Genomic DNA, 25,827 nt, shown 5'->3' with positions numbered 1-25,827 from the left:
TTTGTCTAGGAATTTGTTCTGTGCACCTGATATAACTAGGAATAAAAATTGTTCTTAGCCTAATGGATCCCATTCTATTCGATCATTAGTTGAAAAAGACAATTCTTTTATTGTTGGTGTTTTAATTTATTTATTTACTTAGAATATTTTTCCACCATTATATGATTCATGATTCCCCTCTCCCCCCTTTACTTTCCCCCTCCTGGAGCTGACAAGCAGTTCCAGTGGGTTATACATGTATCATTGTGATTTTTTAACATCAAAACCCCAATCATATGTTTTTCTTTTGTGTTTCTGTACCCACAGTTCTTTCTCTGAATGTGAATAGTGTTCTTTTTCATAAATTCCTCTGGATTGTCCTGGGTCATTACATTGCTACTGGTAGAAAAGTCTATTACATTCAGTTGTTCCACAGTGTATCATATCAGTCTCTGTGTATGTACAACGTTCTCCTGGTTCTGCTCCTTTTGCTCTGCATCAATTCTTGGAGGTCATTCCAGTTCACATGGAATTCCTCCAGTTTATTATTCCTTTGAGCACAATAGTATTCCATCACCAGCATATACCACAATTTGTTCAGCCATTCCCCAATCGAAAAAATTTTCCAATTTTTTGCCCCACAAAGAGTGCAGCTATAGATATTTTTGTACAAGCCCTTTTTTCCTTATTATCTCTTTGGGGTACCAACCCAGCAGTGGTAAGGCTGGATCAAAGGGTAGGTATTCCTTTAAAGCCCTTTGCACATAGTTCCAAATTGCCCTCTAGAATGGTTGGATGTATTAATTCATAACTCCACCAGCAGTGTATTAGTGTCCCAATTTTGCCACATCCCCTCCAACATTTATCACCTTCCTTTGCTGCCATATTGGCCAATCTGCTAGGTATGAGGGTGGTACCTCAGAGATATTTTATTTGCATTTCTCTAATCTAAGAGGGATTTAGAATATTTTTTCATGTGATTATTGATAGTTTTGATTTCTTCATCTGAGAACTGCCTATTCATATTCCATGACCATTTGTCAATTGTGGAATGGCTTGATTTTTTTGCAAATTTGACTTAGTTCCTTAGAAAAAAGACAATTCTTTTGATTAATCAGCAAGCAATAAGTACTTACTGTGTGCTAAGTATTATTCTGACTATTCAAAGAAGAGAATAAACACTTGAGTGGGAATATTCTCAGCTCAGTTCCAGTTCTAAAAGGAACAGCTACTGTTCCATGGACAAAGTTATATTGTATTTAAACAACTTGACTACAATTAATATTTTCAAGAGAAACTTACCTTTTTTCAGTTATTGATGAAAATTTTAAAATTGTTATTCCAAAGGCCTTCAGAACCAAGAGTTATTGCTAACAATCCCAAAATCAATCTAACTAAAAAGTGTGATGGATATAAACCCTGAACTAGAAATCAACTAAGTTTAAAAAAAAAAAAGGCAAAAAGTTCCATACTTTAATACTAGAATGTTAAGAGAAAAACATGTGAAGCAACAAAAAACAAGACTAAGTAAACTGTTTTTTATGGTGTTTCTAGCATCCTTGTGTTTTATATATCCTTTGTTCTTTATGTATTCTAGTTAAGGAACAATATTCCCAAGCAGCACTGATGTCTTTGATATTGGAATACAGAACTGTTTTGGCAAAACAGGGCCTATAACCTAACATCATGGAACATTTGTTCATTTCAATATTGTTCACAACACAATGAAAATAATTCCTGTGTAAATCCCATACTGATAGGGAAAAGAATTCTAATTATGTTACCTACATTTAAAAAATTTTAAGACTTATCCTGAGGTTGACAAAACCATTTCTCTCAATAACTGAATTTAGTCCTGACTTCCATAACTAGATGACTTTTTTTGGGGATAATTAGTTATATCTTCATGAGGTAGATATAGAACATAATTTTTCTGGAAAGTATGTTTAGAGACAAAGATACTGACTCAACCATAAGAGTTGTTGGGCCTGATTGTTTTGGGGAGGGGACAGGGGATTGAAAATCTGGAATTTCTCTATTCTTTCTTCAAGGCCTAACTAGAAAAAGTATTTTGCTTTCATAAACAATAGTAGCAATTGCTATTAAGCTTCTTATGTCTTTCCCTTTTAAACTTATTTATTATTAGTGATTTTCATGATTATAATTAATAAATTATGAAAGGAATAAAACCAAACTAGTACTTTCTCCAAACTCTCAGAACAGTGAGGAAGGTAGAGGCCACTGGCCCAGAGGATCTTGGACATCTGGGATTCTACTCCAATAGGATTCAGTAGGACTCAAAGATAGCTAGCTGCCAACCTCTACTCCTAAGGAGTAGCTCCTTCCTGGAATTCTGTAGTGTAGTAACTTGCTTTATTTATTACTTATTCAACAAACATTTCTTAAGTACTTACTTCCGCACTTCAGAAAACCTGCTCAACTTTAAAGAAAATACAGTACCCAAACCTTACACTTTTAGAGCTCATAGACTAGTCTCACAAAATCACAAACTTTGAAAATCAGAAAGGATAGCAACAGTCATCTAGTTGAACTCATGTACATCACCAGCTGCCTGTTGAACGTTTCCAATTAGATGTCATATAGGCATCTCAACCCATGTCCAAAACTGAACTTATCTTTTCCCCCCAAAACCACTCATCCTTTTGATCCTCACCATTTCTTTCAAGGGCACCAGTATCTTTTAAGCCATCTGGTGTCCCAATGTGGAAATCACTTTCAGTTCTTTTTTTTTTTTTTTTATCTAAAACCAATTACTGATATTTTCTTGGTTGAATACTTTTGATTGAATAATGTCCTTGGGTTTTTTTCCTGTACTTTTGGGATCTTTCTTCCATTCGAATGTACATTCCTTGAGGGTGTGTACATTTTTTGCATTTCTAGCTCTTAGAAGCATGTCTGTTCAGAGTTCAAAGACATGACAGGAAATGTCATCCACCTCCAGAAAAAGAACTGTTGGAGTCATCTTTCACATCAGGGTAGCTTTGGTTTTATTTTAGGGTTTTGGTTGTGTATGTGTGTGCTCTTAAAACAGTGACCAATATGGAAGTGTTTTGCATGACAATAAAAAGAGGAAAAAATAAAATAAAAAATAATTTGAGGGATAAATACAATAATATGTATGTTAAAGTCTCCTTGAATCAAGATAGGAGTTGGGGAGAAGAGAAAAATTTTTAGCCAGGTATCAAACTCATTGAGGAAGGGAAGTGACCTAAAGATCTGTAGACAATAGCTACCAGAATTTTGATTGGGTGAAGGAGTCACTGAATGATGGAAGTAGAGAGAAAAACTGGGAGGGAAACAGTAATAGGAAAATTTCAAGAGGAAAGCATTTTGAGGCAGAGTTGTTTTGGGCATGTTGAACTAGAAATGCCTTCCATCAGCATTAGCATTTCCATTGAAGCAAAGTTGCATATACCCCAATGTGATGACATCAGAAGACACAACTTTTGCTTCTTACAGCCAGCCTGGTCTTCCATCCAGAATGTGGAGAATCTCTACTGTAAAAAAGAGCCACTTTGATGGCATGCCTTCTGTTGCATCTGTCCTTTGAGGGTAGCAGGAAAGGGACATCTTTCTCCTGCTGTGTAGGTTTGACTTCATCTCCTTCTGCTTCTTTTTCTGCCTAATCTCCACCCCTGGAAGAGGAGAATAATAATGAATCAGGGCCTCTCATCTGACCATGTGCCAATTCCTCCTCATACTATATTTACCTTCAGCCCAATCTCTAACCTTTTTTGGAAAATCCACTGAGTGATGAGTATTCTCACAAGCTGGTCATTCTCCTCCTATGCTAGTGATTCTGAACCTTTGTAGATTATCATCCAAACTCAATCCCCACCTGCCAATTCCCCTGTCTAATTTCTTATTCCCATCCACTTCAACCATCTCTAAAATTTCAACTAAATACCACTAACCTTCCACTCTGCCCTGTTAAATGCCTATCCTATAGGTGAAAGGCATCAATTCATCCCACTTCTTCCTCTACCAGCTGTTACTGAAACCTGCCTCCCCCCTGATAGCAGTCTCCCTGGCTACCCTTTCCAGTACTGGCTGCTCTTTCACTCATCCCCTTGTCTTTCTTACTGGTTGAATCAAGGAAGTTGCCTCTCTCCTTGCTCCTGATTGCTACTTCAGGTTCTCCCTCTTCCTCCATCACTCAATAACTTCTCCACCTTTGATTTCCTTATTGAAATCTACTACTCTAACAAAATCCTATAGTTGTCTTTAGACACCCAGGTCACTCTCCTTCCCTTCCTCATTGAGTTTAATACACAATTTACAGTTTTTCTCCTTCCCAACTCCTACTTTCCCACTAGGGGAAGCACATATATTGGTTCTCCTTTAAGCACTCTAACCACTGGGTTTCTCAGCTTTCTCACTTCCCAGGACCTATTCCTCCACCCCACCTCAGCCACACCCATGATGTTGCCTCCATCTACAAATATACAATCTGCATATTCAAGAATTCTGACATCCCTTTATCTGACCAAAATCTATTGGCTTTTCATCTCTCCCTCTGCCTTCCTTTACAAACCCCTACTCTTCATCCTTACTATGATCTCTAATGTCTTAACCCTTCAATTCTCTTGCAGGCCATCTCTCTAGCATTAGCCACTCTCCTCTTGTTTCCCTCTCTTAACTCATTGGAGAATCAATACAACTCAACATTGTCTTCCTTTCTTGAATCCCTAGTCCCCCTATTATATTATGGATTGCACCCTGCCAAGCCTTAGCTTTAAATCCTTCCTACCATTTGCCACCTTTACACCTACACACATGTTGTGCTTCTGAAAAAAGTTGGAAAAAATCACACAATTGCTCTGACTGACTTCACTACAGATTGATGTGACACAACCTCAACTAGGCCCTCATTGCTGCCAGTTAATCCTGCTCTACTTCTCTCACCAGCTCACTTTCCACAGCAGCTCTTCCAAACGTCTTCATCCCTCCCCAGACCTCTTCCCTCTCAGTGAGCTCCTTCCTTCATATTTTACCTAAAAAAATAATCACAGTCTATTCTTCCAACCATCTGTCACACTACTTCCTTAAATAAATCATTTACTCCAATCACATTGATCTTCTTACTGCACTCCAATTAAACCTTGGGAATTCCTCAACCCCTGACTCATATCATTCTTCCTTGTTGAATATCCCCACTCTTCAACTTTTCTAAATTCTTTTTTTTTTTTAATTTAAATAGTTTTTTTAAACCCTTACCTTCCCTCTTGGAGTCAATACTTTGTATTGGCTCCAAGGCAGAAGAGTGGTAAAGGCTAGACAATGGGGGTCAAGTGACTTGCCCAGGGTCACACAGCTGGGAAGTGTCTGAGGTCAGATTTGAACCTAGAACCTCCTGTCTCTAGGCCTGGCTCTTAGTCCGTTGAGCTACCCAGCTGACCCCTGCTTTCTAAATTCTAATTTATTCAATGCCCATCCTTCTCTATGAAACCTTTCTTGCTCATCCTTGTAGATTAGAAATAGTTTGGAGAAAACTTTGACTATTATAGAATCATAAAATTAGAGCTGAAATGGACTTTCATGTCCATTTGCTAAAGAGGTAACAGATTTAGAGAGTTTAAATGACTTACACAGCTAATAAGTGTCTGGAACAGAATTTCCCAACTCCTACCTCAGATTTCTATCATTCGTTTTTTCCTGATGCCAAAACCCCATTGTATCCACGTGGTACCACTCCACCCTCCAGCTAAAGAACCAAAGAAAATTTGAAGGTCAGACTGAGAAGGAAGTAGAGGTTTTTTTGTTTTCTCTTTTGGCAGGTAGGAGAACCACTGAAGGTTTTTGGGTTAAGTATGGTCTTGACCAAACTTTTCTACTTGCAAAGTTGTTTTGACAACATTGTGAATATGACAAAAACCAAAGGCTCTAGTAATACACAGATAATGAGGGACTAAAAGCGAGTGGTGGTCATAAGTATGAAAAGAGTTAAATCAATGAGAACAAGATTACAAACTTGATTGAGTACCATTTAAGAGGGATGGGCAGGTTTTTATGAATGAAGATCATGGGGTTCCGTTTTGAACATGTTGACTTAAAAGTCATTAGTGGCACATTCAGATAGAAAGAGGCCCTCTTTTTTTAGAAGAAATATTTTACATCTCAGTGAACACTTGGACAACTTTTCTGAAAGCAAGGTAGAGTTTAGGAAATTTAAAGAAAGCACCATTTCAAAATAAATTCTAAATTACAGCAACAAAGAAGTCGTTAAAAGTCCAACATGAGAATTACTTTTGATAATGTTTTTTTTTTTAAACCCTTGTACTTCGGTGTATTGTCTCATAGGTGGAAGATTGGTAAGGGTGGGCAATGGGGGTCAAGTGACTTGCCCAGGGTCACACAGCTGGGAAGTGGCTGAGGCCGGGTTTGAACCTAGGACCTCCTGTCTCTAGGCCTGACTCTCACTCCACTGAGCTACCCAGCTACCCCCTTTGATAATGTTTTTTTGAAAATGACAGTCTTCTAAGTGCTGAGTGTTATTTCATTAAAACAAAATCAAATCCTGCAAGCTGACCTATGAAGGTCTAAAATAACTTGTCAGTTTTTTTTCTATTTTTTTTCTTAACTCTTAACTTCTGTGTATTGGCTCCTTGGTAGAAGAGTGGTAAGGGTGGGCAATGGGGGTCAAGTGACTTGCCCAGGGTCACACAGCTGGGAAGTGTCTGAGGCCAGATTTGAACCTAGAACCTCCCATCTCTAGGCCTGGCTCTCAATCCACTGAGCTACCCAGCTGCCCAGTTTTATTTTTAAATATAGTTTGGTGTAGATGGGCCTCCAAGTCATGTCTTAGTGAAGTAATGTCAACTTTTAAAAATTTATTACACAGGAATTAAATTTACTAGCAAGCTGTTGACTACCTCCAGTGCTATGTAAGAACAGAAATTGTTTTCGAATCACTTTTTCCTTACTGCTTATTAATCCTAAGATTCATATACTTGTAGAATGTATATATTTTGTTAACATGCATCTTTTGCATTCAGATACAGCAAATTAAATTTGTCTGAACAAAATTACTCTATGCATGGAAAGGGGAGAAGTAATTTCCTTTTAATGCAGTTCCCCTTTGCTATTCACTCGTAACACAAGCTATTACATAGGTTATGTAGCTAAAAGATGGCCAAGGAAAATTAGGAAGAGATAGAAATAAGACTGGGTTTTAACAGCATGTCTCTGTAAACAAAGTGAAAAATTGAGGTTGAAATTTAAAAGGGAAAAGGAAAGAGATCTGGAATACTGAAAATATAGAACAGATCCAAGTCCCATCCAGATGGTGTTTTTAATAAAATTTATCAGATGCATATGAAAGACAATAATGAACATTCAAAATAGGGAGTGGTAGTTTCCCTGTGGGAGGGAAAACAGCATGGCACCTTCTGTGTGTTGTGATTTAGAATCACTATCTAATTTTCCCCTGTAAAGAAGACCACAGAATTTCATTGTTTACCACCAATAAGACTCTTGAGTAACTACTAGATTGTCCATCTTGACAGACTTCATATTATTCAAGAAAGACAAGTATTGAGTCAGTGCTGTCATTAAGTTTTCTCATGAGAGAGGAGTATACTAGTCACAGCTAACAGTAGTATATTTAGGTGATTTCTATCAGAATTCTAGAGAAGTGGCTAAGACAATATGACATATTTTCTTTTTCCTCATATACAAAGTATCTTTTTATCTTTTTTAACTTTCCCAGTCCCCACTCATTTCTAAAACATGATTACTTCCTGAATCAAAAATATTTTTAATAATGATGCATTTTTATGTTATAAAATTATAAAAAACAAGCATAGTTCAAAAGAAAAGATATAAAAAGATACTACCCCTTCGCCCTTAGATCAAAGATAGGAGGTCTACAAATGTTGCCAATTTCACATATTTTCAGACTTTTGATGTATTGTTTAGAGATAATTATTTTTTTCTCTTAATTTTTTTTTACTTTTAAAATACTATATGTTATATGAAATGACTTTAAGGGAAAGGGAGTGAGAAGGATACTGGAACTGTGGAGATGTAATAAAAAATTTAATAAAAGCTTATTTCTTACAAAATAATTCACCTTTATATTTCACTTTAAAGATTACAAAATTTTTTCCCCACAACAAGGTATGAGGTAATAATCACATAGTTAAGCAGTGTTAAAGCCAAGACTACAATCTGATTCCAAGAACACTGCTCTTCCTAGTGTACTTTGTTGTTCAGTTGTTTCGTTCATATGCAACTCTTTATAACTCTATTCGAGATTTTCTTGGCAAAGATACTAGAGTGGTTTGCCATTTCCTTCTCTAGCTCATTTTATAGATGAGGAAACTGAGGCAAACAAGGTTAAGTGATTTGCCAGGGTGTTATGCAGCTTAGTAAGGGTCTGAGGCCCTATTTGAATTCAGGCCTTCCTGACTCCAGGTCCAGCACTCTATCCACTGTGCCACCCAGCTACCCTTTATTATACTTTACTGATTCTAAAATATTCAGCAATTAATTAGTTATTTCAGAGTTTAGTTAACAATTATTATCCAGACCCATTTTAATTCAATTCAATAAACATTTATTAAGCACTTGCTTTTTACTTTGATTTATTTATTAAGCACTGTATTTCAGTGAATTAGTATTAAAAACTATTTTTGATTCAGAAGTAATCACATTTTAGAAATGGGGAGTGGAGACTGGGAAAGATGAAAAAGAGAAAATAAAAATACTTTCCATGTGAGAAAAAATAAAATATTCCATTTTGTCTTAGTCATTTCTCCAGAATTCTGATGGGAATGATGGAGAGGGTAGAAAAGAAGGAAAAATGCTACTTAGTAGCATATAACATGGGATAAGGTATAATATAATATAGGAGAGAGAATTATGAGAGAAAAACGACTTCAAGTACTATAAAGAAAAGATTAAAGTAGACAGATCAAGGAAATTTTAGTGAAGGACACCAAACTGCGTCTTGAATGAACATGAGAAAAAGTGAAAAATAAAGAGTGGGAATGGAGTTTATTCTAAGCATGAAGACATGGAGATAAGGATTGGCACAGTGAATTCTGAAATAGCCTGGCAGTCCAGTAAGTCAGCAAGCATTTATTTAGGGTTTACTTTGTGCCCAATATGGTCCTAACTGCTAGAAGTACAAATACAATTGAAAGGAAAGATAGGCCTTGTGTAAAAGGAGTTTGAATTATAGTGGGAGAAGACAAGCCCTAAAAAGGAGCTGAAAATATATGGGGAGTTTAGGAAATAGGTAACAGTACCCTTAAGGAAGAATGGGAAGAATGGTGGAGAAAATCTGAAGAGTGAGTTAGGAACAGTCCCTGTAAAGAATAAGGAAAGAATAAGTGAACATTTTCCTTAAAATGGAGATTCTGCAAGGAATCTACTGATCAGAGGCAGGGGTGGAGGGAGAGAGGGATTTTCCAGGCTGAAAAGATTCCTATGACATGGTGGAAAGAATCCAGAGGAAGTCAGGAATGGCTCTGGAGCTCCAAGAGGAATGAAGGAGTGGAACTGAAACCAAATCTTACTCTAAGCAGATGTTTTTCCTTCCTTCACACCATGACTTTGGAAGAGAAGCTGCAAGTGTTGGTATAAGATATGGTAGCACTCAGGAAAGATGAATGGGTTTGTTTTATAAAAGGGGTAATATCTAAAAATATTAGGTACAGAAGAGCCATTGGCCAACCTAAAGAGTCCTTTCCAGCATACCCAGATGATATTCCATGTTACTATGCCAGAAAATGTCGCATTGTATCCCAGTGTCTTCTGGAATCTGGAGTGCCCTGTTTAGAGGCTGGAAGCCAGCTAGAGTGTGGAATAAGCAGTAGCCTATGAGGACATTCAAGCTAAGACAATTAAGGTAGTAGTATGTAGTTTGTGGTGTCTAAACCTGGGTTTTAGACCTTGAGGTCTGTTAACCTCTACTATCTACCTTCTTACTTAGTTCCTACTCCATGCTTCTTAATCCCACTGGAAAAAAATTGTAAAATTATGCATTTATTTCCCCCATTTGCCCATGTAGCTTAAATGTGGTTCTTCAGAAGGGCAAAGTACAGGTAATAAAGGCATAATGACATGATAATAATCATCACCTTGGACCACTTGTCCAAGCTAGAACTTCAGTACCAATGGTATAGATGAGGAGCTGTGTTTATCAGCACTAAATATATGTGTGTAGCACTTCCAAAGATGAAGAAAAATGTACTCTATCCTCAGAGGATATATGGCAAACACTAGTTTATCTTGCAGGTGTTAGGAATTAGGACAGTTATTCATGAGAATTAGGATCTGTTCAATATTGAAATGTTTTGGTTTTGCTCATGAGCATACCGAGTACACAGAATTTTTAGGATCATCTTGATAATCAAATCTCTGGTGTGATCATTGTCCCCACATTATTCCATGATCTTATTCTCCGAAACCTGTTGCTTTCTCTTTAGCCCTGTCATGTCCAGTCTACAGAGAGAATCAGCAAATGTAGATCTCTGAGTTTAAAGGCACAATACATAAAAGTGTATCTCACTTTTTAGGATAATTAGATTATTGAAGTTTCCTCTCAGGAAACTGATATTCCTTGTATTTTAACTGAATTCCTTGATTTGTAAAAGCCTATATTGTTTGAGTTATAGAGTATAGAATACCACATAGGCGGTCAGACTAGGGCCCTTTTCTCAAAACCTTTGGCTTAACTGTTTTTCTGTAATAAAAGAGAAGGTTCAGTAGAATAATAAAGAAACTGATATTAAAAAAGGAAAGGTTTCAATAAAATTTAAGAATTAATCTATAGAAAACCTTTTAAAACCTAAATTGGATAATAGATCTCCTTTGCACATCTACATTAATTAAACTAATATAGTATTTAAATGTATTCAAAATTTTATCCTTGATAGCTTCTCATACATCCTAGACTGGCTGTCCCTGTATTTTAGTTCATAGGATCCTTGTTATCCCTTCTCTGAACCCTTTGAAAACTACTCTCCCAAAATCTGGGATTCATGTCTTTATCACATATTTTACTCCCTTCAAAGGCTCTAAAATTTCTACTTGAGCAACCAGTTCTTGTTTGTTGTTGAGGGCTGGATCCAAAATAGAAAGTCCCTTCATTGATGTTTCTACCTTTTGAAGGATGAAATTATCATTAAAGCAATTCAAGGAAAGTATTCGTTACTCTGCTTTGGGTATAGAGACATTGCTAGCAATATCTGAGTAATTGAAGCCCTTGTCATTATAATGTTATACCTTTGTGCCAGATTTGTGTTCTCTGATGTTCTCTGTTCAATTCCGGAGAAAGAACTGTTGAAGTCATCTTTTAAAATCAGTGTATCTTTGGTTTTATTTTGGGTTTTTTGTTATGTATAAGTGCACTCTTACAACAGTGACTAATATGGAATTAAAAAAAAGAGGTTAAAACTGGGGAAAGCAAAAAGAAATTTGTCATTTGGGGCATTGCTAAATAATTATGTTACATGAGTGTAATGAAATATAACTGTGCTATAAAAAATGATGAGAAAAGACTTTAGAGAAACCTGAAAAGATTTATATGAACTGATAACTAAGTAAAGTGAATAGAATCAGAAGAACAATTTATATAATAACAATACTGTAAACAACTTTTGAAAGACTTAGGAACTTAATTTATTGATAATGCTTGTTTCAAATTTTTATAGTCAAGAGTATCTGTTTTCTTGGGGTAAATGTCTTCAGGAAGATACTGTATGATAAACTCAAAGATCCCAGCTTTGGGGACAAAAGCCCACTATTTGACAAAAACTGCTGGGAAAATTAGAAAACAGTATGGGAGAGGTTTGGATCAACACTTCAAACCCTTCACCAAGATAAATTCACAATGGGCGATTGACTAGAATATAAAGAAAGAAACTAAAAGTAAATTAGATTAACACAGAATAGTGTACCTATCAGATCTATGGGAAAGGAAAGAATTTAAGACCAAGCAAGAGATAGAAAATATTACAAAATATAAAATGAATAATTTTTATTACATTAAATTAAAAAGGGTTTTGTACAAACAAAACCAATGTAACCCAAATTAGAAGGGAAGCAACAAATTCGGGAAAAACATATAACAAAAACCTCTGACAAATGTGTAATTTCTCAAATTTATAAGGAGCTAAATCAAGTATACAAAAAATCAACTCATTCCCCAAGAGATGAATGGGCAAGAGACATGAATAGGCGGTTTTCAGATAAAGAAATGAAAACAATGAATAAGCACTAGAAAAAGTATTCTAGATCTCTTATAATTAGAGAAATGCAAATCAAAATAACTCTGAGGTACCACCTAACACCTAGCAGATTGGCCAATATGACAGCAAAGGTAAGTAATAAATGTTGGAGGGAATGTGGCAAAATTGGGACACTAATCCATTGCTAGTAAAGTTGTGAATTGATGCAACCATTCTGGAAGGCAACTTGCAACTATGCCCAAAGGGCTTTAAAAGACTGCCTGCCCTTTGATCCAGCCATACCACTGCTGGGTTTGTACCCTAAAGAGATCATAAGGAAAAAGACTTGTACAAAAATGTTTTTAGCTGCACTCTTTGTGGTGGCAAAAAATTGGAAAAGGATGTGATGTCCTTCAATTGGGGAATGGCTGAACAAATTGTGGTATCTGTTGGTGATGAAATGCTATTGTGCTAAAAGGAATAATGAACTGGAGGAATTCCATGTGAACTGGAAGGCCCTACAGGAATTGATGCATAGTGAAAGGAGCAGAACCAAGAGAACATTGTACACAGAAACTGATATAATGTGGCACAATCGAACATAATGGACTTCTCAACTAACAGCAGTGCAATGATCCAGAACAATTCTGAGGGCCTTATGAGAAAGAACACTATCCACATCCAAGAAAGAACTGTGGGAGTACAAACACAGTAGAAAAACATTTGCTTGATCACATGGCTCGATTGGGTCATGGGGACATAGACTCTAAAGCATCACTATAGTGTAAATATCAATAATATGGAAATAGAGAAGGGGCTGGGCTTAAAATGGCAACCCAGAATAAGGAAGCCCAGAAGAGAAAGATTAACAACAAGAAGAAGAAATCTTTAACACTTGACAACTTTTACACAGAGAAAATCCAGACAACAGAGCAAACAGAAGAGGAGAACAAATAAGCAATCACATCCGGACCCTCCCAAAATAATGAAAACTGGTCACAAATTCTTGAAGAGTTCAAATCTGAAATGACGAGAAAGTTGGAAAAGATTTGGCTAGAGAAATGGGAAATAGCTCAAAAGGAAATCAGGCAAGAAAATAACAGTTTAAAAGGCAGAATTTTGCAATTAGAAAGTGAGGCTCAGAAATCAAATGAACTGATAAGCAAATTGAACACCAGAAATGACTAGATTGAAAAGGAAAACCAAAAGATTATAGCCGAAAACCAGTCCCTAAAGGCTAGAATTGAGCAATTAGAAGCCAATGATCTCTCAAGACAGCAAGAACAAATAAAACAAAGTCAAAAGACTGATAAAATAGAAGGAAACATGAAATATCTCAATGAGAAAGGGACAGACCAAGAAAACAGGTCTAGAAGAGACAATCTGAGAATCATTGGTCTTCCTGAAAAAGCAGAAATTAATAGAAATTTGGACTCCATACTAAAAGAAATTATTCAGCAAAATTGCCCTGAAGTTCTACAACAAGGGGGTAATATAGACATTGAAAGGATCCATAGATCACTCTCTACACTAGACCCAGAAAAGACAACCCCCAGGAATATAATAGCCAAACTTGAGAGCTTCCAAGTAAAAGAAAAAAATTTTACAAGAAGCCAGAAAGAGACAATTCAGATATAAAAGAGCACCAATCAGGATCACACAGGATCTAACAGCCTCCATGCTAAAAGATTGCAAGGCTTGGAATATGATATTCAGAAAGTCAAGAGAACTTGGTCTTCAACTACAGATCACCTACCCATCAAAACTGACTATATACTTCCAGGGGAAAGTATGGGCTTTCAACAACATAGAAGATTTCCAAGTATTTGCACAGAAAAGACCAGGACTAAATGGAAAGTTTGATATCCAAACACAAAAATTGAGAGAAACATGAAAAGGTAAATAAGAAACAAAGGGGAAAGAAAGAAAACTCATATTTTTTAAATTTGCCTCTTTTAAGGGTTTCAATAAGATCTAATTATTTGTATTCCTATGTGGAGAAATGCTATGTATAATTCTCTGTAGTGAACTCTATTCACTATTATAGCATTCACTATTATAGTAATCAGAAGAATAATTCATAGGGAGAGGTTGGAATACTAAATGGTCTAAGATGATATGGGGGGTGGTAAAGAGGGGGGTGAATAGTAGGGGACACCAAGAGAAACTTGATTGAATAAGAAAAATAGGATATTCTATTACACACAAAGAGGGCATGGGAAGGGGAGGGGACAAATACTATTATAAGAAGGAGAGGAAGAGAGCATTAAGAGGTAATATTTAAACCTTACTCTCAGTGTAATTAACCCTGAAAGGGAAGAGTAAACTATATTATCCATTGGGATATAAAACTCTATCTAACCCTACTGAGAAAGTCAGAAGGGATAAACCCAGGGGAGTGGGGAGGAAGAAAGGGGAGGGAATTCATTAGGCCTTTAAAAACTAAAAGAGGGGAATAACAGGGGAGGGGGGTAGAAAGGGAAGTTAATCAAGGGAGGGGATAAGGGTTACCAGCTTAAAGCAAACAACTGGTTTAAAAGGAAATAGTTTAAGAAGAAGGGGTAGGACTAAGGGAGGATACAAAAATGTCATTGAATACACAACTGATAATTATAACTCTGAATGTGAATGGGATGAACTCGACCATAAAATGGAAGCAAATAGCAGAGTGGATCAGAAACCAAAATCCTACCATATGTTGTCTACAAGAAACACATATGAGGCGGGTGGACATACACAAGTTTAAGGTTAAGGACTTGAGCAAAATCTTTTGGGCATCAAATGAAAAAAAGAAGGCAGGAGTGGCTATTATGATTTCTGACAAAGCCAAAGTAAAAATAGATATGATTAAAAAAGACAGAGAAGGTCATTACATCCTGATTAAAGGCAGTATAGACAATGAGGAAATAACATTGCTCAATATCTATACACCAAGTGGCATAGCATCCAAATTCATAAAGGAGAAACTGGCAGAGCTGAAGAAGAAAATAGATAGTAAAACCATAATAGTGGGAGATCTAAATATTCCTCTTTTGGATCTAGATAAATCAAACCAAAAAATAAATAAGAAATAGGTAGGAGAGGTGAATGAAGTCCTAGAAAAATTAGATTTAATTGATATGTGGAGAAAAGCAAATAGGGACAAAAAGGAATACACCTTCTTTTCAGCTGCACATGGTACATTCACAAAGACTGACCATGTAATAGGGCATAGAAACATTGCAAACAAATGCAAAAGAGCAGAAATAATAAATGTAACCTTCTCAGATCATAATGCAATAAAAATAATAATTAGTAAGGGCACCTGGACAGGAAAATCAAAAACTAATTGGAAATTAAATCATATGATTCTCCAAAACCAGCTAGTCAAAGAAGAAATCATAGAAACAATCAACAATTTCATGGAAGAGAATGACAATGATGAGACATCCTACCACACTCTGTGGGATGCAGCCAAGGCAGTACTCAGGGGGAAATTTATATCCTTGAGTGCATATATTAACAAATTAGGGAGGGCAGAGATTAGTGAATTGGGCATGCAACTAAAAAAACTAGAATGCGAACAAATTAAAAATCCCCAGATGAAAACTAAATTAGAAATACTAAAAATCAAGGGAGAAGTTAATAAAATTGAAAGTAAAAGAACTATTGAATTAATAAATAAGACTAGAAGCTGGTATTTTGAAAAAACAGATAAAATAGACAAAGTACTGGTCAATCTAATTAAAAAAAGGAAAGAAAAAAACCAAATTGACAGTATCAAAGATGAAAAGGGAGACCTCACCTCTATTGAAGGGGAAATTAAGGCAATCATTAAAAACTATTTTGCCCAATTATATATATGTCAATAAATATAACAATCTAGGAGATATGGATGAATATTTACAAAAATATAAACTGCCTAGATTAACAGCAGAAGAAATAGAATACCTAAATAATCCCATATCAGAAAAAGAAATTGAACAAGCCATCAAAGAACTCCCTAAGAAAAAATCGCCAGGGCCTGATGGATTCACAAGTGAATTCTATCAGACATTCAAAGAGCAACTAATCCCAATACTATACAAATTATTTGATATGATAAGCAAAGAAGGAGTCCTACCAAATTCCTTTTATGACACAAATATGGTACTGATTCCAAAGCCAGGGAGATCAGAAACAGAGAAAGAAAACTACAGACCAATCTCCCTAATAAACATAGATGCAAAAATCTTAAATAGAATACTAGCAAAGAGATTCCAGCAAGTAATTAAGAAGATCATCCACCATGATCAGGTGGGATTTATACCAAGAATGCAAGGTTGGTTCAACATTAGGAAAACCATTCACATTATTGACCATATCAACAATCTAACAAACAAAAATCACATGATTATCTCAATAGATGCTGAAAAAGCCTTTGACAAAATACAGCACCCATTCCTATTGAAAACACTGGAAAGTATAGGAATTGAAGGACCTTTCCTAAAAATAATAAACAGTATATACCTAAAACCATCAACAAACATCATATGCAATGGAGATAAATTAGAAGCCTTCCCAATCAGATGTAGAATGAAACAAGTATGCCCATTATCACCTCTATTATTTAACATTGTGCTAGAAACACTAGCATAGGAATTAGAGAAGAAAAAGCAACTGAAGGTATTAAAATAGGTAATGAGGAGACTAAGCTATCACTCTTTGCAGATGATATGGTCTACTTAAAAAATCCTAGAGAATCAACTAAGAAGCTTATAGAAATAATCAACAACTTTAGCAGAGTTGCAGGATACAAAATAAATGCACATAAGTCATCAGCATTTCTATATATTTCCAACACATCACAGCAGCAAGAGGTAGAAAGATAAACACCATTTAAAATCATCCTAGACAATATAAAATACTTAGGAATCTATCTACCAAAACAAACAGAGGAATTATATGAAAACAACTACAAAACACTTTCCAAACAAATAAAACTAGATCTGAACAATTGGAAAACCATTGATTGCTCATGGGTAGGACGAGCTAACATAATAAAAATGACAATTCTACCCAAATTAATTTACCTATTTAGTGCCATACCTATCAAACTGCCAAAAAACTTCTTTACTGAATTAGGAAAAAGTATAACAGATTTCATTTGGAATAACAAAAGATCAAGAATATCAAAGGAAATAATGAAAAAAAATGTGAAGGAAGGGGGCCTAGCAGTACCAGATATTAAACTATACTATAAAGCAGCAGTCATCAAAACAATATGGTACTGGCTAAGAGACAGAGAGGAGGATCAATGGAATAGACTTGGGATAAATGACATCAGTAAGACAGTGTATGATAAACCCAAAGAACCCAACTTTTGGGACATGAATCCACTATTTGACAAAGACTGCTGGGAAATTTGAAAAACAATATGGGAGAAATTAGGTTTAGATCAACATCTTACACCAAGATAAATTCAGAATGGGTGAATGACTTGAATATAAAGAGGGAAACTATAAATAAGTTAAGTGAACACAGAATAGTATACTTGTCAGAAAATTAAATGGTTTTGATTATATGAAACTAAAAAGCTTTTGTACAAACAAAACCAATGCAGCCAAAATCAGAAGGGAAACAACAAATTGGGAAAAAAATCTTTATAACAAAAAACTCTGACAGTGGTCTAATTACTCCAATATACAAGGAGTTAAATCAATTGTATAAAAAAATCAAGCCATTCCCCAATTGATAAATGGGCAAGAGACATGAATAGGCAATTTTCAGGTAAAGAAATCAAAAGTATCAATAAGCACATGAGAAAGTGTTCTAAATCTCTAATAATTAGAGAAATGCAAATCAAAACAACTCTGAGGTATCACCTCACAGCTAGCAGATTGGCTAAAATGAAAGAAGGGGAGAGTAATGAATACTGGAGGGGATGTGGCAAAATTGGGACATTAATGCATTGCTGGTGGAGTTGTGAACTGATCCAACCATTCTGGCTAGCAATTTGGAACTATGCTCAAAGGGCTATAAAAGAATGCCTGCCCTTTGTTCTAGCCATACCATTGTTGGGTTTGTACTCCAAAGAGATCATAGATAAATAGACTTGTGCGAAAATATTTATAGCTGTGCTTTTTGTGGTGGCAAAAAGCTGGAAAATGAGGGTATGTCCTTCAATTGGGGAATGGCTGAACAAATTGTGGTATATGCTGGTGATGGAATACTATTGTGCTCAAAGGAATAATAAACTGGAGGAATTCCATGTGAACTGGAAAGAACTCCAGGAATTGATGCAGAGCAAAAGGAGCAGAGTCAGAACACTGTACACAGAGACTGATATACTATGGTAAAATCGAATGTAGTGGACTTCTGTACCAGCAGCAATGCAATGACACAGGATAGTTCTGAGGGATTTATGGTAAAGAATGCTACCCACATTCAGAGGAAAAACTGCAGGAGAGGAAACATATAAGGAAAACAAATGCTTGAACGCATGGGTTGAGGTGGACATGATTGGGGATGTAGACTCGAAACTACCACACCAATGCAACTAACAACAATTTGGAAATAGGTCTTGATCAATGAGACATGTTAAAAACCAGTGGAAATGTGCATTGGCCATGGGTGATGGGTGGAGGGAGTGAGGGGGGTGAAGGGGAAAGTAGGAGCATGAATCATATAACCATGTTAAAAATGAATATTAATAAATGGTTAAAAAATAATATGGAAATAGGTCTTGATCAATGATACTTGTAAAACCCAGTGGAATTTTTCGTTGGCTATGGGAGGGTGGAAGAAGGAGATGAGGGGAAAGATCATGAATCGTGTAACCATGGGAAAATATTCTAAATTAATCAAATAATATATTTTTTAAAGATTATCTGTTTTGTCTTTTTAAAGCTCTTCTAGAAATTTTCCCTTCTTAATTATATGAGATAGAAACTTCCATGCTTCTAATATCAGATATTTTTTTCATAATTGCCACTTTATTATAATAATTTGAATTTGGGAGCACCATGTTACTTTATTTCCTACTTTTTTCATCATATTACTTGATATTCTTGACTTTGCAAATGAATTTTATTATTTTGTCCAATTCTATAAAATGTTGTGACTTCATAAACATTAGCAATACTTTTCAAACTCCTTATGATAATATTATTTATGTCCTTGTGTAAGATTTAAATTAATATCCAATAACTCCAAGTATTATATTTTATAAAGTTTATTAATAATCACTTGAAGTAGAAAGAAATAAACTAAAAGAAATAGAAGTTCAAACCTAATTATCTAACAAAAATAAGACCAAATAAGTTCTCCTGCCTGCCCAAAAGCCAGCTATCACAGTTGTGATTGGGAAAAAGAGAGAGGGGTGGGATCACATACAAACTTTATCTATAAAACCTAAGGATATAACATGAGAACAAAAGTGGGATGTTGGGATTTAGAGTTCTTGGGAGTTGATCCTAATTACACACATGTGACTCATCAGAATTAATTCCTTGCCACAATTTTGCCCTAACAAGATTAACAGACCTCTCTTTTGTTGTTAACAAGGTGAGAAATAGCTGCCTCATTCCTTCCCAATCAGTAACCATCACTATTCATTTCTTGACATAATGAATTTTTTTTTTTTTTGCCTTATTTGACGTCCCCAACTCTTGCTTTTATTTTCCTCTCCTTTGCTTTGTTTTGGACTCATTTGATCCATACTAAATTTTGTTCTAGACTCCCACTTCAATTGTCTATATGTCTCTATTTTTAAGATTGTTTCTTATATAGGATATTGTGGAATTTATTTAATCTATATTTAATAGTGAAATTGTTAGGTACATATTTTTGTCCATTTATTTCTTTTGTTTTGATTTTGTCCCCTTCCCTTTTTATACTAGCTGTCTTCCAATCCTAGAATACATTCTTATCTTTTATAAACCATTGTTTTATTCTAATCTGCTCTTGATGCCTACATGAAACCTTTCTGAATTCTCCAACTATCAGTTTACTTACGCTTAAATTTAGTTTATATTTATTTTGTGTATTGTTTATAGAGAGCATCATTTTTGTCTCTGTGTCCCAGTTGACTCTCCATAAATACTTGTCAGTTGATTAATTTGATTGAAGGACATTAATAAAGCTAGAAGAGAAAAACTAGGATGGTAAAGGATTTTTTAGCTCATATCATATTAGGATTGGTAGAAAGAACACATGTTTAACTTGAAGAAAAGAAGACTTAGCCAAGACAAATTAGAGTTTTTCTCTTTGCCCCAGAAGGCAGAGCAAGAAGCAGTGGGTGGAAGTTGTAGCAGCAAATTTAGGCTCAATGGCATGAAAAATGTCTTAATAATTAGAGCTATCTAAGAGTGAAATGATTTCCTGGATTCAGCACAGTGCTTGGCAACACAGGAAGTGCTTAATTAATGTTTTAAGTTATCTGTTGAGAGGTAGTGGTTTCCACTTCCTTAGAGGCCTTTAAAAGTATGGTATTATGAAGACTTCTCTGGAATATTGGTTGGATTAGGCAGCCGCAGAGATTCCTTCTAATTCTCAAATTTTGTAATTCTGTGATTTTTTTTTTTTACCATTTAATATTTATTTTTTAGAAATGTTAACATGGTTACATGATTCATCCTCTTACTTTACCCTTCGCCTGCCCCCTACTTCTCTCCCCCCCCCCCCATAGCTGATGCGCATTTCCACTGGTTTTAACATGTGTCATTGATCAAGACCTATTTCCAAATTGTTAATAGTTGCATTGGTGTGGTAGTTTTGGGTCTACATCCTCAATCATGTCCGCCTCAACCCATGTGTTCAAGCGGTTGTTTTCCTTCTGTGTTTCCACTCCTACAGTTCTTCCTCTGAATGTTGATAGCGTTCTTTTCCATAAATCCCTCAGAATTGTCCTGGGTCATTGCATTGCTGCTAATACAGAAGTCCATTACATTCTATTTTACCACAGTGTATTGGTCTCTGTGTACAATGTTCTTCTGGCTCTACTCCTTTCACTCTCCATCAGTTCCTGGAGGTCTTTCCAGTTCACATGGAATTCCTCCAGTTTATTATTCCTTTTAGCACAATAGTATTCCATCACCAGCATATACCACAGTTTGTTCAGCCATTCCCCAATTAAAGGGCATACCCTCGTTTTCCAGTTTTTTGCCATCACAAAAAAGCGCGACTATAAATGTTTTCGTACAAGTCTGTTTATCTATGATCTCTTTGGGGTACAAACCCAACAATAGTATGGCTGGATCAAAGGGCAAGCATTCTTTTATAGACCTTTGAGCATAATTCCAAATTGCCATCCAGAATGGTTGGATAAGTTCACAACTCCACCAGCAATGCATTAATGTCCCAATTTTGCCACATCCCCTCCAACATTCATTACTCTCCCCTTCTATCATTTTAGCCAATTTGCTAATTCTATGATATTTTGAGTATTCTCTGGTCTTTTGAGTATTGGAGTTCTGAATCCTATTAGGAATATTATTATTGATTAAGTAATAAGTTCTTAAAAGTTGAGTGGCAGGAGATACAATTCTGTCAAGGTTTCAAGCCAAGTCAGCGTGGGAAGCAGGAGATTCTGTTGGAGTTCTTAGGTAGGTTTTTTTTTTTTAAACCCACTCAGAGCTCTGAAAATTCTGAGTAGTTTCTCTGCAGTGTTCGGACTAAACTTGGTCTATGATAGAGCTGTTCCAAAACCTCTCTGAGACTTTTCTTCTAAAATCTTTGGAAATACTTGGAGTGACAGCCTTTGGAGAGAAGGGTGACTTCGGGATCAATGTTAAACTAACAGAAGAAAAAGATCTTTTCCTCTGACTTTTAACCCAGATTGTAGGCCAAGCCTCAGTCAGGGCAACTCTGACTGGCTAACACTGAAACTTATCATTGTTGGAGACCTACTTTAAGGAAGATATATATTTTTATAAGAATATTAGTTATAGGTTATTTAGTTAAAAGAATTTGGGTTTAGTTCGAATAAGGAGATAGTGTAGCCTGGGTTTTGTTTTTTTTAAGTTTTAAGTTTCCAAGACTTAAGTGTCACCTTGTAATAGGAAATCCTTCTTTTTATATCCTTATACCTTTTACTAATCCATAATATTAATAAAATAGTTTTAATTTTTATATATTAGTCTCCGAAGCCAGTTCATTACTGTGCACGGCCCTGAGGTGTAAAAGCTTCACAACCAGAGAGTCTGCTGTTTTTTACCACATAAACAACAGATACAAGGTACTTTTGGACATAGTTTCCAAAAGTATCAAAAGTTGGAATTTGGCTTCATATTCTTACTAACCATGCGATCTTGAGAAACATTTCTTCAATCCTGTGAGCCTCAATTTCTTCAAATGTGAAAAACAGAAGTAGTAACTCTATTCCATCTCACTCACCAAGTTGTTGTTTGGAAACTACTATCTCCACTATCCTGTCCTCATGTATACTATTAAGTGGAGAAAATTAGAAGAAGATATTCCTTTCCCCTCAAAAATTACTTTGTTTTTATAATGTCTATATTTCTCATTCATTCATCTGAATACATGATCTTCCATTAAACCCCATCTGTATTTTAGATGTAAGTATCTTGAGGGGAGGAACTGCTTTGGTTTTGCATTTATGTCCCTATTCCCTGCTTGGTCATACTAGGAATTTAATAATTGCTTCTTGAATTGGAGCAGTGTAATATGGTTGATTTCATTTTATATCCAGTCATGAGTTCCAGTCATACACACTTCCCTTATCATGCTTGTTGCATACTCTTCCTCCACCTCCATACTGATATAGTCAGCCTCCAGATCTGTGTGCCTTTTACCACCCTATATGCCAGCCATACCAGGGGTGGAATAAGACATCCACTCCTTCTCCTGGTGTGGAATGCAGTCCTGAAAAGCAAAACTATTCTTGGAAAAGGTGATTTCTTGAGGTGAGCTTTCCCTCTGTTCAAACACATTATAAGGCCCCTTTCTTTTCTCCCTCTACCATGACTTCATGTTTCAGTGGCACTTGTTTCCCTTCTAGAATGAGACCATCTTTCTTTTCCTTCATCCACTCTAGTTCTTCCCCTCCACTACTTTTACCCTTTTCTTCTATAACCCATTATGTTTGTTAAAAGATTAAAGAAAAAAATTGACCTTTTTTTCCCCTCTGCTTACATCACAGCCAAGTGACGAAGCACATCATAGCTCCCCTCCTCTCCTGCCTCCCATTTCCTCACTTAGGGAACTTCTCAAAGCTTTATTCTCTGTGTTTTCCTCTCTCTCATTCTCCCCCCCCCCCATATTCAAAAACTATAGATTAATTTCTAGGGGGCATGGGTTTTAGTCCATAAAATAAAGTATTATCTTAGAAAAGGTAAACTCACTAAAAATAGCTCCAAAATGCATGACATATCTGGGACTTAGTCTTAAGAGACACTTAAGACTTTTATAAATATAATTTAAAATATTCTTTAATGAAATAATGACTTAAATAATTAGATTTTCAGTGCTCGTGGTTGGATTAAATCAATGTAATACACATGATTTTATCTAGATTAATTTGTATATTTAGTTCTATACCAAGCAAACTACTAAGAGGTATAGACGTCAAAATAAGAAGAGAAAGGAAGTAGCACAGATCATAACTTCTACTATGAAGCAGCCATCAGAAAAGCTACTTATTCTGATTAAATGTTTAAAAAGTGTATCATTAGAACAAACTAGATAAATAGGAATCAGAAACAATAATAATGTTTGATAAACCTGAGAACATAAACTACTTGTGAATTATTTCCTCTGACAAAAAGGGCTAGGGAAGCTAGAAACCAGTTTGGCAGAACCCAGCACCTTATTCTTTATACCACGGTTAACTCAAAATGGATATGCAACCTGCAAATGAAAAGTCATTCCATTTTTTAAAAAATCAAAAGAGAATGAGATAAGACACCTCTCATATGGAAGAATTTAGAGGAAGAATTCTTATATAAGGGATAGAAGTTGTCACAAAAGATAAAATATGTCAGTTACATCAGATAAAATAACCTATGCAACTAAGTTAAAAGAAGTTGTTAATTGGAAAATGTTAGTATCATGTATCTCTGATTTGGGTCTCATCCTATATACAGTGAATTCAAAATAGTATATGAAACCAAGAACCATTTTTCCACGGATAAGTGCAGGAGAGTACTAGAGACTACTAAAATGACCTCTCAGGAGCTGATTGTTAAAAAAAATTTTCAGCATTGACATTTGTAACTTAAAAGTCAGCATACCCTACAAAATCAAACTTTATTCATTTCATTGACTGTCTAGGTTTAATGTGATCAAAAATGTGGATAATACAGATTAAGCATAAAAATGTATCCTTCAGTGGAGACAGTTGTTAAACATTTACTAATACACTCCTGAATATGTGATCAAAGGAAATAAATAATCAATTCTCAAAAGAATTATAAATTATTCACAACCATATGACAGATTGTTCCATATTACTAATAAGAGAATTCAACTGATGTCTACTGATGGAACAATGAATTGATCTAGCCATTCTAAGAAGCAGGTTATAATTATGCAGAGGAAGTAACTAAAATGCTTATATCTTTTGCATCAAAGATTCCACTTCTAGGGATATTCTCCAAAAAGAATCAAGACAAGTCTGAATATTCTCTGAATATTCATAGCACCAGTTTTCCTGGTTGCAAAAAATTGGAAATAAATAAAATACTATCAGTTGAGGCAAAACTAAACAAATTGCTTAACATGAATATAAGAACGCATTCCTGCACTATAAGAAATGATTAATAAGAAAAATTCAGCGAAGCACAGGAAGATTTAGTTGAATTAATGAAAGTGAAGTAAGCAGAACCAGAAAAAAAATACATCCAATGACCAACACAAATGTAATTGAACACAATTTAATTATAATTTCCAGATTTGGGTCCAAGAAAGATGAGGAAATGCAGTTGTCTCATTTTTCCAGAAGTGGAAGACTGTAGTTATGGAACCTTTTACATACAGTCAAGCTCAGTTGAACTTTTGATTAGTTTTGCCAAACTTTTTTTTTCTCTTTTAAAAAAATTCTGTTTCAGGAGATGACTCATTGGATAGAAGAAAATAGTGTGATATATTTGTTAACAAGTTATATAAAAATAAAAATTACCAATAATTTTTAAAAGAATTATTTGAATAAAAAGTCTTAATTTACATAGAATGATAATAGTAATATGGTATCTTCTAATCTACTTTTTGTACTAAGTTTAAGATAGACCGCCTCTTTTATTCTGATATCAGATTTTATATTGCATTTCACAGTTCCAATGGACAATGTTGCCACAATTGCAGATTGTGCTAGTGTGATTGAAGGTGTGAGTCGTAGTCGCAATGCCTTATTGAATGGTGACACCAAGAATTATGATTGGGATTCCGGATACACCTGTCACCAACTAGGAAGTGGTGCCATAGTGGTTCAACTGGCCCAACCATATATGATTGGGTCAATACGGTAAGACAGTTCCTTTTCCTAATGAAATGTCAAAATATGATTTTTGTGGTCCTAATCATTTGTCCACATTAGAATAGTGATTGTTCAAACACTTAGATAAGTATAAGTCAGGAAGTCCTTTGTTAGAATTTGCTTTGTCTGATATTTTTAAATTCTCTATGTAGTGAGGAGCTATAATATACAAGGCCAAGTAGCTATAAGAACTTACCTATG

General features: G+C 35.3%; 1 protein-coding gene across 1 annotated transcript in view; it reads left to right on the top strand.

Annotated features, from left to right (window-relative positions):
- The window catches only part of BTBD9 (BTB domain containing 9), a 453,032-nt gene that overhangs the window by 267,075 nt on the left and 160,130 nt on the right, over positions 1-25,827 (top strand). The window contains exon 7 of the mRNA XM_044674379.1: positions 25,425-25,614. Within this exon, the coding sequence (XP_044530314.1) occupies positions 25,425-25,614 (190 nt within the window). The remainder of the gene's footprint in view (positions 1-25,424; positions 25,615-25,827) is intronic.

Source organism: Gracilinanus agilis, chromosome 4 (assembly GCF_016433145.1).
Source record: "Gracilinanus agilis isolate LMUSP501 chromosome 4, AgileGrace, whole genome shotgun sequence".
Lineage (NCBI taxonomy): Eukaryota > Metazoa > Chordata > Mammalia > Didelphimorphia > Didelphidae > Gracilinanus > Gracilinanus agilis.
The sequence above is the reverse complement of the archived record's forward strand: the minus strand, read 5'-3'. Positions and strand labels throughout refer to the sequence as shown.